The 15,708-nt window shown below is 49.7% G+C and overlaps 1 protein-coding gene across 4 annotated transcripts; it reads right to left on the bottom strand.

Moving 5' to 3' along the window:
- Positions 1-15: 15 nt before the first annotated feature.
- Hyou1 (hypoxia up-regulated 1) lies at positions 16-13,100 on the bottom strand. Of its 4 annotated transcripts, none has more exons than XM_005069428.4 (26): positions 13,008-13,100; positions 11,976-12,073; positions 11,701-11,794; positions 11,515-11,593; positions 11,233-11,387; positions 11,039-11,115; positions 10,576-10,757; positions 10,208-10,323; positions 8,860-9,052; positions 8,579-8,713; positions 8,375-8,457; positions 8,120-8,252; positions 7,788-7,975; positions 7,399-7,537; positions 6,148-6,208; positions 5,930-6,009; positions 5,335-5,520; positions 5,033-5,202; positions 4,845-4,932; positions 4,623-4,745; positions 4,327-4,460; positions 4,112-4,196; positions 3,717-3,957; positions 3,560-3,610; positions 1,493-1,543; positions 16-1,377 (listed from the first exon to the last, which is right to left on the bottom strand). In XM_005069428.4, exons 2-26 carry the CDS (start codon positions 12,064-12,066, stop codon positions 1,316-1,318), a joined length of 2,997 nt encoding a protein of 998 aa, XP_005069485.1. In that variant the 5' UTR covers positions 12,067-12,073; positions 13,008-13,100; the 3' UTR covers positions 16-1,315. The 4 variants fall into 4 exon arrangements, with proteins under 4 accessions (XP_005069485.1, XP_040585832.1, XP_012968445.1 ...); XM_040729898.1 differs by having other exon boundaries at positions 5,033-5,199; positions 12,927-13,033; XM_013112991.3 differs by having other exon boundaries at positions 12,927-13,032.
- Positions 13,101-15,708: the final 2,608 nt, after the last annotated feature.

Here is a 15,708-nt window from a genome sequence, read left to right as displayed (position 1 = left end):
AAGCAAAACGTAATCTATAGAAAAGAATATTTTATTGAAACAGTTTCTCAATTAACAATGGAACAAAGTACAATTTGATTCAAACCTGTCTAACCAGCCTCAACTGCTAATGAAAGAACTCAAACACACAGGAAGGGGACTGTGTAGGACCTTTAGGTCTCTCTGCCAATGTGGCAAAAAGGCGAGGGGATTGGGAGGGGAGAAGAAAAGACAAAAATGACTGACATACCAGGTTTGCTTTGTCCCAGAAGTGGGGTAGCCCTAAGTCCTGCTACAGGTGCAATACTGGAGGACAGACACTCATAATGGGCAAGAGGCTTTCCCTCCTAGCAAAGTACACTGGGAAGTTGAACCCTGACCCCTCTTCTTTCCCCACAAAGCCTGCCTGAGTGAGGTGGCATCTTTACATTCACGCCATGGTGTCTCTGTCCCTCAGAGTCTTGGGAAAGGGGCTCACAGTAGATAGCACGTTTTTGGTCAGCCCAGGGGGAAGAGGGAGAGATGAGAAGGGGTAGGTGTCAAAGGAACTGGGGATAAGGATTCCAAGTGCCTGCAGGATAGCTGCATCCTTGCCAAACACTCTATGTACTTCCCTCGCCCAACACCCCACAGAAGGGGCTACAGGGCTTTCATTTCACAGTCTGTCCTTCCACTGGACCGGGGATTCCCTTCTTACTCGCTCCCTGCTTGCTCTGGCCACCAGGGGTCGCATGAACCACAAGAACAAATTTACACAGTCCTGATGATGAAAGGCTTTGGGCTAGGAGAAGACTCCAGCCCAATCTGTACTGGGAGGGCAAGGACAGGAAGAGCCAAGGAGGAAGGGCAAGGGAAAGAGAGGACATAGGAGAGAGAAAGAGGCACTGGGAAGCCAAAGGTGGTGATGAGGTTCTGTAGACACTGGCCCAAACAGGACCCTGATTTTGTGGAACAGGAAGAGTGAAATGATGTTCAGAGAAGACTGGTCACTCTAGTGTCCCAAAATACCCTTCCCACTACCAGGTCTCCACAACCACTGGCAGCCATGCTCTCACTTACCCACAGGCAAACAATTAAGACATAATAGTGATTTTTCCCAAACACAGGGCCAGAGAGTAGGAGACCAGAGAAGGTGGAGCTGGGGACAGAACTAGGTGGTTTCACTCATGGAGCTCTTCCAGAAGGACTGCTAAGCAGCCACCTCCTGTCTCAGCTAAGAGAAGGAACTCGAGCCTCTAAGGGCAAAACCAACCCCTGCCCCAACCCTGATGTGTAATAAATAGAGGTGGTAGGAGAAGGGGCTGGAGGCGAGACAGTGGGGAGACGGGAGGTGGGGTTATAGCTCGTCATTCTTCAAAGGTCGCTTCTGTCCTGCTGTCTGCGCTTTCTGTTCCGGTTCTGTTGGGGAGCGGAGAAAGAAAGGGAGAGAGGATGGGGCATGAGGCTCAACAGCCTGATCCTCTTTTTCCCTCCATCCCTAACAAGCTGCCTCCCCCCCCCGTTTCACTCTTACCTGCTCCAGGACCTCCTAATTCCAGAGGCTCAGAGTCTGCTGGCTCCGTAGCTGCGTTTTAGAAGGAAAAGTCAGTCACTAAACAAGTGAGAAGCCAATAGAGGATACAAATCCAGATGGTAAATATGACATGTGAGACACATTTTAGGGTCTCTGCCTTTTTTTTTTTCTTTTTAAGATTTTATTTATTTATTATGAATACAACATCCTGCCTCTACATATGTCTGCACGCCAGGAGAGGGCACCAGATCTCATTACAGATGGTTGTGAGCCACCATGTGGTTGCTGGGAATTGAACTCAGGACCTCTGGAAGAGCAGTCAGTACTCTTAACCGCTGAGCCATCTCTCCAGCCCGGTCTCTGCCTTTTAAAAGGCTTTTTAATTTCATAATTATGGGTATTTTGCCTGCATGTATGTCTGCATACTATGTATATGTATATGTGTATGTGTATGTGTACATGTATATGTATATGTTTATGTATATGTATGTGTTTGTGCCTCGGAGGCCAGAAGAGGGCCTGGATCCTTTGGAAGTGGAACTACAGACAGTTGTGAGCCACCATGTACATGCTAGAAATACAAACTAGATTCTCTGGAAGAGCAGCCAGAACTCTTAGCACTGAGGCATCTATCTCTCCAACACCTTCTCCCACACAATTTTTTTTTTTTTTGGTTTTTCGAGACAGGGTTTCTCTGTGGCTTTGGAGGCTGTCCTGGAACTCACTTGGTAGTCCAGGCTGGCCTCGAACTCACAGAGATCCGCCTGCCTCTGCGCCACCAACGCCCGGCTCCCACACAATTTTTAATTTAAAAAAATTAGACATTCATTTTGTGAGTATTTTGCCTGCAAATATGTATGTATACATGTATGTGTACCACACCTGTGCTTGATGCCTGCAAGAGCACTGAATCTCCTAGAACTGGAGTTACAGAAGGTTATGAACCATAATGAGGGTGCTGGGAAGTGAACCCAGGTACTCTGCAAGAGCAGTAAGTGTTAACAGCTGAACCACCTCTCAGCGGCTCTGGCTGTCCTGGAACTCTCTCTGTAGACCGGGCTGGCTTCAAGCTCAGAGATCCTGTCTCTGCCTCTCCTATGCTGGGACTAAGGAAAGTACCACCATACCAGAAAAAAAAATCTTTGCTTAAAAAAAAAAGCCGGGCTGGGTGGTGGTGGCACATGCTTTTAATCCCAGCACTCGGGAGGCAGAGGCAGGTGGATCTTTGTGAGTTCGAGACCAAACCTGGTCTACCAAGGGAGTTCTAGGACAGGCTTCAAAACAATACAGAGAAACCCTGTCTCGAAAAAACAAAAACAAAAACAAACAAACAAACAAAAAAAGCCAGGTGGTGGTGGTGGCACACACCTTTAGTTCTAGAACTCGGGAGGCAGAGGCAGGTGGATCTCTGTGAGTTCGGGGCCAGACTAGTTTACAAAGCTACAGAGAAACCCTGTCTTGAAAAAAAAAAAAGTATGTGTTTTGCCCATACATATGGAGGTCAGATTGCTTCCTACCTTATATACTGAAGGAAGGTCTCTCCCTTGAACCAGAGCTAGCTAGCAATTCATATAGATTTGCTATCCAGCTACTGTAGACAGCCTGTCTCCTCAACATTCTGGGATACGTGGGCGGTATGCCTGTCTGGCATTTACATAGGTGCTGAGGACTTGAACTCTGATCCTCATGCTGTCCAATTAAGCACTTTACCTACTGAACAATTCCCTAGCCTGTCTGTGTCTTTTTTTCTTCCGAAGGAAAAAAAACATTACTTTTAAAAATTAAAGGCCGGGCTGGAGAGGTTAAGAGCACTGGTTGCTCTTCCATAGGTCCTGAGTTCAATTCCCAGCAACCACATGGTGGCTCACAACCATCTACAATGAGATCTGGTGCCCACTTCTGGCCTATAAGCAGACATGCAGGCAGAACACTGTACACATTAAAAAAAAAAAAAAAAATTAAAGGCCAACCACAATTCATGGGCTGACTGGAAATGGGCTATGTCTGCCAGCTTGCCTGCCCCCAGACTATGAAATGTCCCATTCCAAACCAGTTTCTCCAACTCACCAGTCTCTTCTTTGTCAGGTTCTAAAATGGGCTTTGCCTCTTCAGTCTGACCTAGAGGGAAACCAGGAGTTAAGAGTCAGCAGCAGCCTAGGAGGCATGAGTGGCTTTTCTTTGTCCATTGTGACTGGAACAAAGCAAGCAGCCTCTCTCTCCTCACCTGCAGGTGGAATGACCTTCTCCTCTTGGTCACCAGCACTGGCATTGAGGGGAGGCTCTGTCCGGGTGCCATTCTTGTCCTTGGGCCGTGGTCGGGGTTTGGTAAACTTGGCCTTATTGAGCAGATATTGTACCTCACGGTCCAGGGCCATCATCTTGGCCTCGATGTCTTTTGAAAGCAGCACAGGCTTCTCTGTGGCAGGAAGCTTGGCCTGCTCGGCCAGAGTTGCATTCTTCCAAGCCTGTGGGTGAGGCCAGGGAAGTCTCAGAACTAGCCATGGATTTGGCAGGTGACACTTTCATCCAGTTAAGGCAATTCCTGCTGACTGAAATTCACCCTGCCACCCTCAGCATCCCAGGGTACCAGCTCAAGTGTCACACATCCAAAGTGATTACCCAGGTGTCATTGATGACTTTCTCTAACGTTGTCATCTCCACCTCAGTGAAGATCTGGTCCATCTCTGGGATGAGCCGGGCACCCCTAGAAACCAAAGAGGAGAAGATCAGACTAGTGAAGAGGTCCTGGGCCAGAAGGACAGGAAGTTGACAGAAAGGGGAATTGCGGTCTCAGCAGTATTGCACACAGCAGGAAGGATGCAGGGCATACGCACTTGAGGAAAATGCTCGAGTGGTTGAGGAGATTATCCAGAGCTGAAAGCCGTTCAGGCCACTTCCTGCGCTCTTCCACACGGAAAAACAGCCCTTGGCACAGCTTCCTCAGTTCAGCCAGCTTTTCCTTCAGCATCTGATGGACACGAGGAGGAGGAGGGTTAAGTGGCAGCAGGAGCTCCCTGGACCCAGTCCTGCACCTTGCTTCATGGCCTGACACCCCAGCTCTTTGCACTCTGACCCTAGGAGGGAAGGCCAGCACTCCCATCTGCCTGCCATAACCTAGAAAGGCCCTCACCACAGTGGTGGCTCCAAACCCCTCGTCCTCCAGCCAGGCAGAAGCGGTGCTGAGTTTCCCAGAGATCTCTTCCCGCTGTTCTTCGGTGGACACTTCCTGGTACTCAGGCTGGTAGAGCTTGTCCTAGTCAAGGACACAAATCCATGTATGCAGTGAGCTTTGGGGCACTCAGAGCCACATGTCCCTGAGTGCAGTCCCGAGTGCTGTCCTTTGTCTGCTAACCTGGGTCTCAAAGATAAAAGCTTCCAAGCTGTTGGCAGCTTTCTCTCTTTCCTGCTTTTCCAGGTCTCGGAGGGTCAAGTCCTCAAGTCTGTGGGATGAACAAAAGGCAGGATAAAGGTGGGCTGGACCTTGGAGTCCTTACAGCCTTTCCACACCCTGCCCACCTTCCCCACATATGCAACACTTACTTCTTCACAGAACGAGCCAGCTCATCCTCTGGCAAGTCTGGCAGGTCCAAGACAGCCAGCTCCACACCTATCTCCTCCACCATTTTCTGCTTCCGGGCAGGCTTCTGCTTTTTTCCCTCAGGAGCTGGAGGGACACCCTCAGGCCCTGCCTGTCCCTTCTCTTCGGGCTTCTGAGTACAAAGTGTTGCAATGTCAGGGAAAACATTAGCTGCCCCATCTTCCATGGGGCATGGACAAAGCAGTCAGCTCTCATTTACTCATCAGCCCCTGGGTTCCACCGTCTTCTGCTGCAGGTAGCTTACCTGGGCCTCAGACTTTTCCCCACTTTCTTTTTCATCAGGTTTTTCTCCCTCAGGGGCTGCATCACCCTTAGGCTCAGGGGGTGGAGGTTGAGAGGTATCTTCCACAGGGGTTTCCGTTTCCTCCTTAAGGTCCCCCTGCTCTCCAGGTTCATCCTTGCTCCCCTCGGTAGGGCTTTCCTCTTCCTCCTGGGAGACCAGTACAGAAAGCATAGAGGTTATTATATACACCACTAGCTGAGCAGAGGCCATACTTAGCCTTGATCATATCAGCTCATCTACTTGAAAAGGAAACACTGTTCAGGATAAAGCTTGGGGACAAGCAGATGACGTCTGTGGGCAAACAGGGGCTGTTGGGATTTGCAGACACACAGGTGAACAAAGGAACGAAAGGTAGGTGAGAATGAGAACAATAAGCCTTAGGCTCTGATACGGGCTCCAAGTCTGACGGGCAACCTGACAGGCTGAGACAAGATGAGGACCACTGGCGTCCGGTGAAGTCCAGGCAGCTGGGACGCCCACCAGATCCTGCTTCTGTTTACACCACCCCAGCTCCACCCCCTAGCTACTCCCCACGCTTCTCTGCCCTTACCCTTACCTGTACAGTATCAGTACCATTCTCTTTGGTATCTGACGAGGTACTGCCTCCAAACAGGCTGGAAATGGTGTTGCCAAGTTCTAGGACGAAGGGAAGTCCAGAGGTTCAAGAGAAAGTCAAGCCACGAACCCACTTCCTACTCCAAGCACACATGTATGTTTACTCTTGCTTGCTCACGAACATTTGCATGCTCACACAGAAGCCCATTTGTAGCTTACTGGTAAGAGTAGATTCTTCTTCTGGGCTGTCCTCCACCAGGGTCTCAAATACAGACTCCACCTATTTTGAAATAGGTTCAAAATAAGAACTGCATAGTAACGCACACTGTTCTGTAAGTACATTGCTTATGCATACACTAGGAATACAAAATGACTTACAGCCGTGTGCAGAACCACTTTCTCACTTTCCTTTCTAAGACTCCTGGACAGCCACACCCCTGTAAGTGCCAGCTCTACCAGGATAAGTTCTTACTCCTTACAGCCCTCCATGTCTCCACTTGGTAATACAATGGACCAGTTTCCCAGTGAGCCAGACGATATTAACTCAAAATTGCTCTTTAGAAATGGGCTTATTTGGGGCTGAAGAACTGGCTCAGCAGCTAACAGCGTGGACTGATTTTCCAGAGAACCCAGGTATACGCCCAGCACTGACAAGGTGGCTCCAACTCCAGTTCCAGAGGATCTGATACCCTCTTCTGGTCTCCTCGGGCATTAGACACACATGATGCAGACATATGTGCAGGTAAAATATCCATACACATTTTCTCAGCTGGGCAGTGGTGGCGCATGCCTTTACTGCCAGCACTTGGGAGGCAGAAGCAGGCAGATCCCTGAATTAGAGCCCAGTCCTGGTCTACAGAGAGTTCAAGGATAGCCAGGGATACACAGAAAAACCCCATCTCAAAAAAACCAAATAAAGTTCCAGGTCAGGCTCCAAAACAATATAGAGAAACCCCCACCTCAAAAACAAAACAAAACAAAAAACAAATAAGTAAATAAATAATATAAAGAAAAAAGAAAAAAAGGAGGGGTGAGGTGTTCTCTGGGTTGGCAAAATGGCTCGCAGATGAAGGGTGCTTACTCTCATCCAAGGTAAAAGGAAGAACAGCAGCTCATTTCCTCTGGCTTCCATGTGAGCTGTGACATGCTTGCACCCACCCCATCATACACACATACCCCACAAGCGTTAAGGGGTTAGAGAGACAGCTCAAGTTTAGAACACTAGCACAGATACACATGCAGGCAAAACAATATTTTTAAAAAACCTGTATTTCCCTCTACTCACGTTATAGTGACCATCAGAACATGTTGGCCACAAAGATCCCCACTGTTCCACTGTGTTTAAAGCCAAGATTCATTACATCTGCTCCCAAAATGCTTTGTGCTTAGCCTATGGAACCCGCTTTAGGAGGGCTGGTGGGACCGGGGCTGACCACCCCCGTCCTGATAAGGGTTCCCTTTTGCTCTCACCCTGTCTAAACTGAGTACCCCACTTTCATCCAGGTTGAAGTGGGCCTTGATGCCTTTGGACTCATAGTCGGGATATTTCTTGAAGCTCTCTCCTACACCTTTTAGCTTCACTGTGGTCAGATTCTGAGAGCCAAATACCCTGGTTGGGAAGGAAAAGAAGAGTTTGAGGAGACACACCTGCCCCAACCCCAACTCCAGACCACGTGGCCTGCTGGCATGAGACAGGACACTCAGAACGACGGACCCTCTCTCCAACACAGGCCTCTCACACCCTGACCCCGACCCACCTCAGCCCTCTAGGACCCACACTCCTTCCCCATCCTTGTCACTCATCTGCCAGGCACACCTCCCACACGCCCTGGAGGTGCCATCCTGCCCCCGCCCCTCACCGAAGATCCTCAGGCCCCAGGAAGCCCAGGTCACCGTAGTTGATGTGAAAGTTGAAATCATGGCTGTAGCGGTTAAAGGTGATGACTTTGCGCTGAGGGTAGGGCCCCATTCGGGAGAAGAGCACACGTTTATTGTGCTTCAGGCTTCGAACCCCAGGCTCCTCCTCCACTTCCCTTGTGAACTCCACCTACACAACAGGCAAAGAGTGCAGTGGAGAACCAGGGAAGGCTGAGGGGAGGGGTGAGGGTTTGGACTCTCTCTTGGCATAAAGAAAAAGGGGCAGGTTGAGGTGAACAGAGAAGGAAGGGGAGCATGCCACGGGCAAGCTTACCAGGATGGGGTAGATGACGGCATCCCGCACAACAAACGGTTTCACCTTGAAGGCTTTGCTGAGTGCCGCTGCCTGGTACACAGCCCCCATGGCAGCCGCTTCATCTGCATTGATGTTCTTCCCTAGCTCGTCCCTAGGAGACACAAGCTTCAGCACCATCCACGGGGACTGCGTTCTCCCGCACCCACTCGGGTAGCTCCCAGTCTTCAGCTAGGCACACCTAGACTCCATGCTTAGCCCCCACACCCTACTCACTTGCCCACAGCCTTTAGCAGCACCTCTTGAACTTTGGGAACACGGGTGGCTCCACCCACCAGGATCACCTGTTCAATCTCATCCTGCAGAAGGGAAGGGGAGACGCAGAGTTAATGCCCTTTCTCAGAGCTGGTCTTTCCCTCTGGCACCCTGTGGGTGTCCTGTGCTCTCCTGTAGGCACTCCGGCCTCCCTCATGCCCTCACCAAGCTCATTTCAGCACTCTGGAGGGCCTGCTGAACAGGCCCAGGCACTCTTTCAAACAAGTCTGCACACAACTCCTCAAACTCCACTCGAGTCACTTTTGCCTTGAAGTCCACATCGTCCATCAAGCCCTCAATCTGTGGGAAGAGGAATCTGTTAAGAGGTTCTGACGAGATCCTGTTCTCTGGGCAAAAGAAGACAGGTTTCAAGGAGAAAGGCCCTCCCTCCACCCTCATGGAAAGGAGCCTCAAGCCTGCCCTCCACCAAGCTCCCACGGGGGTACCTGTGCCATGTGATCAGCATTGGCGCTCAGGACGGTTTTAAGGCGATTGGCTTCCCGAAGCAGTTTGGCCATAGCGCGTGGGTTTTCCCGAACATCCTTGGTTTTCTGGCCCTTGCGTTGCTCATTGAAGAGCCTCGCCAGGTGTTCCCGCAGCCGAAGCTCCATCTCTAAGCCACCCAAGGTGCGGTCAAACCTGATCAAGAAAGGGAGCAGTGAAGTGTAAGAACACAGAAGGTTCTCTCTCTTGCACAAGAGACAACAGCACTCTGCCCACAGCTCTCTATAGCACAAACAGCAATTCAGAGTAGCAGCTTATCTACCTATTCACTCAGCTTGCTGAGTATCAACTATTTGAATGTCAGCATCAAGAATGGGAAATCGGCTGGGCGTTGGTGGCATGTGCCTTTAATCCCAACTCGGGAGGCAGAGGCAGAAGCAGGTGGATTTCTGTGAGTTTGAGGTCAGCCTGGCTTACATAGTTTCAAACAGGTAGAGCTGTGTAGTGAGACCATCTCCAAAAAAGGGTCAAAGAGCTCAGTCACAGTTGCAGGAGGCAGGGCTCAAACAGGCACAGCAAGGAGATCACTGAAGAAATGGATTACTATCATATTGGTATGTCATTTGTTCATCTCTGTAGGGGTGCTCTGGACTGAGACGAGGGCCCATGAATACTACTGAGCGGCTGTCCTTACATCAGTACCCTAAGAGAACCTCCTAGCTGAATAGTGAGGAGATGAAAAGAGATTTTGTTTTTTCATAGAGGGTCTCCTGTATTCTAGGTTGACCTAGGATTCCATAAATAGTTAAAGATGATTTACAATTAGTGAGTCTCCTGCCTACACCTCCCAAGTGCTATAATTATACCTCCTTGCCTTGTTTAGGAAGGTTTTTTAAAATTCTGTAGGTCAGGAGGCAGAGGCAGGACTGCCAGAAGTTTTTGACAAACCCGGTCAACAGAATAAATTCCAGGAATATACAGTTCCAGGAATATATAGTAGAAGAATGCTTATGTAGCATTCTGTGTGAGTATTATGTGTGAAACCCTAAGTTAAATCTCAGGAAAAATAAAGAGGGAAGAAAGACAAATAATGACAGTGATATAGGTCAAGAAAGCCAAGAAGCAATTGCATCTGAACCGCACTCAACCTGTATGCACTCTCATGGATTTCCTTAGAACACGTTCAAAAGTTCCCTGCTTTTCAAACTCTGAACTGTCTCCTTCTCTCTCCCGCTTTCACTTCCTCCCAGAGTAACTGATGCTGTATTCAGGAAGTGTGTCCCTTCAGGGATCAGAAAAAAAGCACCTGAAACCCAGGAAGAAAGCACCCTTGAGGTGTCCGTAACGTACCCCACGCCCCGGATCTGCAGCTGTGGTTGCATCCCAGCCTCCTTAGTCTTCACTGTCTGGTAGGTCACAATGGTGCACACGGTGCTGCCTGAGCCCATGTCGTAGAACATGACATTCTGTGGAGACACCAAGGGCATTGTCATGGGAACCTTATCAAAGGCAGGATGCCTGTCCCCCTGCCTGCCTGGAAACAAAGAGCTGTCCATGCAGCTGACTAGTTCCAATGACGACTGAAAGGAAGCTACTGCCACACTTTCTCAAGGGATGGCCAATTAAACAAGACGCACAACCACAGCGGGCCAAGGACCCTCTAATCAATTTCACACTGAGCCCCTTGTGCACCTAGTGGTCAGGCCTCCTTGGCTCACCTGTGCAGTGGAATTGATATCTTTCCGGCGGAAGACACCGTAGCTGAGGGCAGTGGCAGTGTTGTCGTTGATGAGCTGCAGCACTTTGAGGCCAGCCATCTGAGCAGCCTGCAGCACAGCTCGGCGCTCAGCCTGGTTGAAAAAGGCTGGCACGGTGATCACAGCATCCTTAATAGGTTGTTCTACAGAGGACAAAAGATCAGGATCTCACCAACTCCAGACCTCAGGACAAAGATTTCAGACTAACTCTGACCCAGGTAGTCTCTGTGGCTGGGGCCTATCTTGTACATTACAGGATGTTTTTTACTAGTCTCCCTGCCAGTAGCTTATCGCCAGTTTGAGACAATCAAAGATATCTTCAGACACAGTCCAATTTTCACTAAGAAATAAAAGTGCCCCTGCTTGATAAATCACTGCACATTCTGGTGAGCCTCACTGCCACAGGCCCCATCTTGCTACTCACCAGCAAAATCTTCAGCCAAGGAACGGGAGTAGTTTAGAACCATGCCCAACACCTCCTCGGGGGAGAACTGCAGCTGCCTGAGGAGAGGAGGAGTTGAGACAAGGGAAGCCAAACACCAAGACCAACTCATGAATATATGCCAGCAAGAAGCCCAGGAGGGTTACTGAGCCCACCTTCCCCATCTGGACACTCACGGGCTGATCTGGAAGCGCACAGTCTGCCTCTGTGGGTCAATGTTTAGCTCATGCTCTGGGAAACGGTCCCGATAAAGGGCCACATGAGGGTTATCTGCCTGCTTTCCTAGGAGGTGCTGGAAATAACGGAGTGTAGCCTTTGGGTTCTTGATGGCCTGAAAGGAGAAAACCCAGCAGGTTCTCAGGCCCAAACCCAGTTTAGCCTGCCTCTTACATCCTCAAGACAGACAAGAGACCACCAGCCTCAGGAGGAACAAATCTGGCTATGTGGTTGCTACTCACCATGCCTGCTGCACTGTCACCTAGAAACCTTTCATTTTCCTTCAAGGTCACAGTCACTGGCGTTTTCCTCCGAGATTCCCTAAGAAAAAGCAGCATTAGCCCCAGCTTCCTGCAGCACGGTATGAACCAATTCTGTTTTAGACACTACAAATTATATACACACTCTTGACACAGAGCTATCCTTACTTGTTCAATACAATCTCCATGGGCACTCCAGGCTTGACAATGGCCACCTTCATGGATTCACTGCCCAGGTCTACAGACATCACAGCCAATGTGTCTGAAGGAAAAATAGAAAGCATGATTATCTCCGCTTCTCACATCTTTCTGAGTTAAATCAAATAAAGCAGTTTCCATTCTATAGAGAAAGATGGCAAAGAAAGAAAAAAGCCTAGATCTGGCACCTTTTACCCTCTTCTTACTACTAATTTATTCTTTTGAATCCTTTGTCAGGTACATACCACTCAGTGCCAACAGGTCTGCGAAAAGGAGAGCCACCAAGGCCCAACAGAGTAACCTCCGTGGCCTCTGCCTTCTTACTGTGGCTGCCATCGTGACCCTTGCAGAGAAGGAAAAACACTTGTAACTGGATGCTCTGAGTGAAGGAGGAAACAAAACCACATCCCAGAACAGACAAGCTCTAAGATTCCTATCTGCTGCACTTCTGGCTAAAGGGAGAGCAGCCCACACGCCTTCCCTTCCCTCCTGAGTTCAGTCATTCTAAACATCCTCCCAAGTGTCCCACATTTGGACCTAGGCAAAAGGGCCCGGATCCTTAGCTCCACCACATCTTTAGACAGACAAATAGGAAAGAGACTTGACCTTCTTTTTGTCTACACAAAGGCAAGAAACTGGTGCACCACAGCACTGTGCGCGCTGTCAGACACCTGGAGCTGGGCCAGGGACCCTGGAAACCTGTTCGACACCTGAAGCTCCCCTGGTGGTGGGGAAAGTCAGACTGGGCTTAGACAGGAACTGGAAGGTGATGACGTTGGGGATGGTTGGCATGGAAGGACCTGATCCCTCCTCTGCATCCCTTGAGTATTGCCCGGCCCACCTTCCTTGCCCATCCCACTCCTGGGCCTCGATGCCCACGCAGACGCGGTGCGGGCTAAGGTTACTGGCGGAGCCAGTGTTCACCTAAAACCTCACCTGACGACGGTGGAAGATCCCACTCCCGGAAATGGATTCGGCCCACCCCGAGCGCGAGGGGGCAACCCAGCGACCGAACTGCAGGGCCGAAGGCACCGGTATCCGTGCGGCCCTCACTCCCGCTACCGGCCCGCCCCCGAAGCTAGCACGCTGCCTCCCCTAGGAGCCGCGGCCCGGCTGCTGCTCCATCCTCACCCCCGCTCCCTCTGGCCTCCAGCTCCTGCGGCCCTCGCTCCGGGATCAACGCGGCGCGCACGTACCCACACGGCCAGCAGCACGACCCTAAGCCCAGGCCCTTCACAACTCCCCTCCGTTTGCAAACTGTTACAGTAGCCACCAACCTCTCCGCGGCGTCTCGCGCACCAGCCGGCCCCGGACGCGGCGCACGCTCATTGGCGACTTCGCTGCCCGGCCCTGCGCCGCACACCTGGCCCCACCCCTGCAGCCCGGCGCGCGCCACCATTGGGCCACGTAGTAGGCCCGCCCCTTATCCGGCTCCGCCCCCGAGGCGACCGCGGGGCCTGAGCACCAGTTGGAACAAAACCGCCGGCGCTGCCCGCGGATTGGGCCACGTCACGGTTCGCGGCCGGGTTGCTCCTCGCGGGACTTCTGCCAGCCCTAGTGCGGGGCGCTTCGTTGCTGCTGCCCAGCGAGCCGGTGCTGGCCGAGTGTTCAGACCGCTTCAAATCATGGGGGCTTCCGCGCGAAGGAATGGAATTCGTCTGCATTCGCTGCGGCGACGCCGCCCCTAAACTGTCCCGGGATTTGGCTAAACACAGAGGACCGCTGCATTACTCCAACCTTCCTGTTTCATTGAGGAAACCTCAGCCACAAAAATGATGTTCCCTGATGGACCAGAGATAAACCTTGTTTGTGATAGAACTTGGCTTTAACTCTGAACCCCATTAGTAGGAGGGACGATACTCCAATTAAAACAAGGCTTTTATTGAATTGACCATATTATATGCATCATCCATTTGTCTATTTGTTCTCTTAAGTCTGGTGTTTTCCTTTGTTTAAGTGCATGGGTCACGGAATGAAGTTACCACGCACCCATCTCCCCAGCTACTTTCACTTCTCACTCATATTAATTTATGGTCCGGTGGAAATCCGGTCCTTGAAGAATGAACAAACTCTACAGCACCGCTCCCCCCTAAAAAAAATCAGTATTCAGGTGGCATATAAATTAGAAAAACAGGGACTGGAGAGATGGCTAGCGGTGAAGAGCACTGACTGCTCTTCCACAGGATCCAGGTGCAATTCCCAGCATCTACACAGCAGCTAACAACTGTCTGTAACTCCAGTTTCAGGTGATCTGACACCCTCACACATACATGCAGGCAAAACACCAATGCACTTCAAAGACACTCAGGGCTGAACAAAACAAAACACACACACACACACACACATCAATGCACATCAAAATAAAATTAAAATCTGGCCGGGCGGTGGTGGCACACGCCTTTTTAGTCCCAGCACTTGGGAGGTAGAGGCAGACAGATGTCTGTGAGTTCGAGACCAGCCAGGTCTACAAGAGCTAGTTCCAGGACAGCCTCCAAAGCCAGAGAAACCCTGCCTTGAAAAACAAAAATCAAAAAACAAAACAACAAAAAAAATCTTAAAAGATTTTTTGCAACAAGTACATGTTTTAGTTAGAATACTGTGAAAATCAGCCCTTTTGGTTGATTGTATCCAGAACTTGACAGAAATTAAGAACAAGATTTAAAAAAAAAAGAACAAGATCTAGCAATTCTGTCCTCCTGGTCTTTAAAAGAAGGACCTGCCTGGCAGTGGTGGTACATGCCTTTAATCCCAGCACTTGGGGGGCAGAGGCAGACAAATCTCAGTGAGTTCCAGGATAGCCAGGACTGTTATACAGAGAAACCCTGTCTCAAAAAAAAAAAAAAAAAAAAAAAAAAAAAGCAAACAAGGTCCTACTACATAGTGGACAGGTACTCACTATGTAAGGTTTGTTTGGCAACTGACCATGAATTTGAGGCAACAACTTGCCTACAATTCTGCCACTTGAGTGCTGGGATTAGGAGTATTTGCCACCATGCCTATTTTATTTTGAATCTATTTGATTTTTCATTTTCGAGATTGGATCTTGAACTCACAGTACTCCTGGCTCCACCCTCAATTGATGAATTGCACAGACAATTATTTCTCAACAGTAACTTGAGTTTTGGTCAGAGGCAATAGATTGTTTCCATCTATTTGGAACAGAGACTGTGCATTTAACACTGACTGGGCCTGTAATGGGCAAGCAGTGTTCCAAATGCTAGGACTACAGAAAGGGTTATAAATTCATCTTTGTCCTCAGAGAAGCTACAATCAAATATGCCCAACGTTCTGTGCACTTTCTATCAGCTGATTGCTGATCTGGAGGCTCAATTTCCTGTTCCTAGGAGAACTGTTACCCCCAGAATACCCTTGATAGAAGCAGTGCTATTGTCATTACAGTCCTCAGTCTCCACATCTGTCCCCTTGGGAGGTGCAGCAGGTGTGAGTGCTCTGGGGAGCCACCTGTTTTGTTCTTTAACCAGAAAAGAACAGTATTTCACAACAAGGGAAAATTTCCATGTAAAGATGGCTGATTTAGATCGACCTTGGCTGATAAACTCTCTGTTAATAGAGCCCTTCTCTGACACTGCGGAAAAGAACACCACCTTCATGCAAGCATGAGGCTAAAATGACAAGATTAAAGTGAACACAAATGGAGGATGGCAACACAGGCCTGTACTTCTGGGAGTTAGGAGAATGAGATAGGATTTAGCGTTCAAGACCAGACTAGGCTACCTAGCCTGAAAGAAACCCAAAGTACACATGATATATGTGTCATTTACACAAAATTTAAAGGATGCAAACCGTTATGGACACGAGGACTGTAGTGTTCCAAATAAGTCAGCATGTAGGCTTCTAGAGGGCTGGCAAGTTATGTCTGTGTGCAATTTCAGTGGGCTCTAGCACTGGGTTTCTGTGAATCCCTGGCTGTCCTGGAATTCATAGATCCACCTGCCTCTGCCTCCTGCGTGCTAGGAT

The sequence above is a fragment of the Mesocricetus auratus genome, unplaced genomic scaffold (genome assembly GCF_017639785.1).
Source record: "Mesocricetus auratus isolate SY011 unplaced genomic scaffold, BCM_Maur_2.0 Super-Scaffold_100022, whole genome shotgun sequence".
NCBI classification, from domain to species: domain Eukaryota; kingdom Metazoa; phylum Chordata; class Mammalia; order Rodentia; family Cricetidae; genus Mesocricetus; species Mesocricetus auratus.
The sequence above is the reverse complement of the archived record's forward strand: the minus strand, read 5'-3'. Positions and strand labels throughout refer to the sequence as shown.

What these genes read in the sequence shown, in the direction of transcription:
- Hyou1 (XM_005069428.4), bottom strand. Translation starts at nt 12,066, where the DNA reads ATGGCAGCCACAGTAAGAAGGCAGAGGCCACGGAGGTTACTCTGTTGG. An exon ending in AGAGTGCTGAAATGAGCTTG is followed by an intron (nt 8,458 to 8,578) that starts GTGAGGGCATGA and finishes TCCCTTCTGCAG; the next exon opens with GATGAGATTGAACAGGTGAT. An exon ending in GGGAAAAGTCTGAGGCCCAG is followed by an intron (nt 5,203 to 5,334) that starts GTAAGCTACCTG and finishes CTTTGTACTCAG; the next exon opens with AAGCCCGAAGAGAAGGGACA.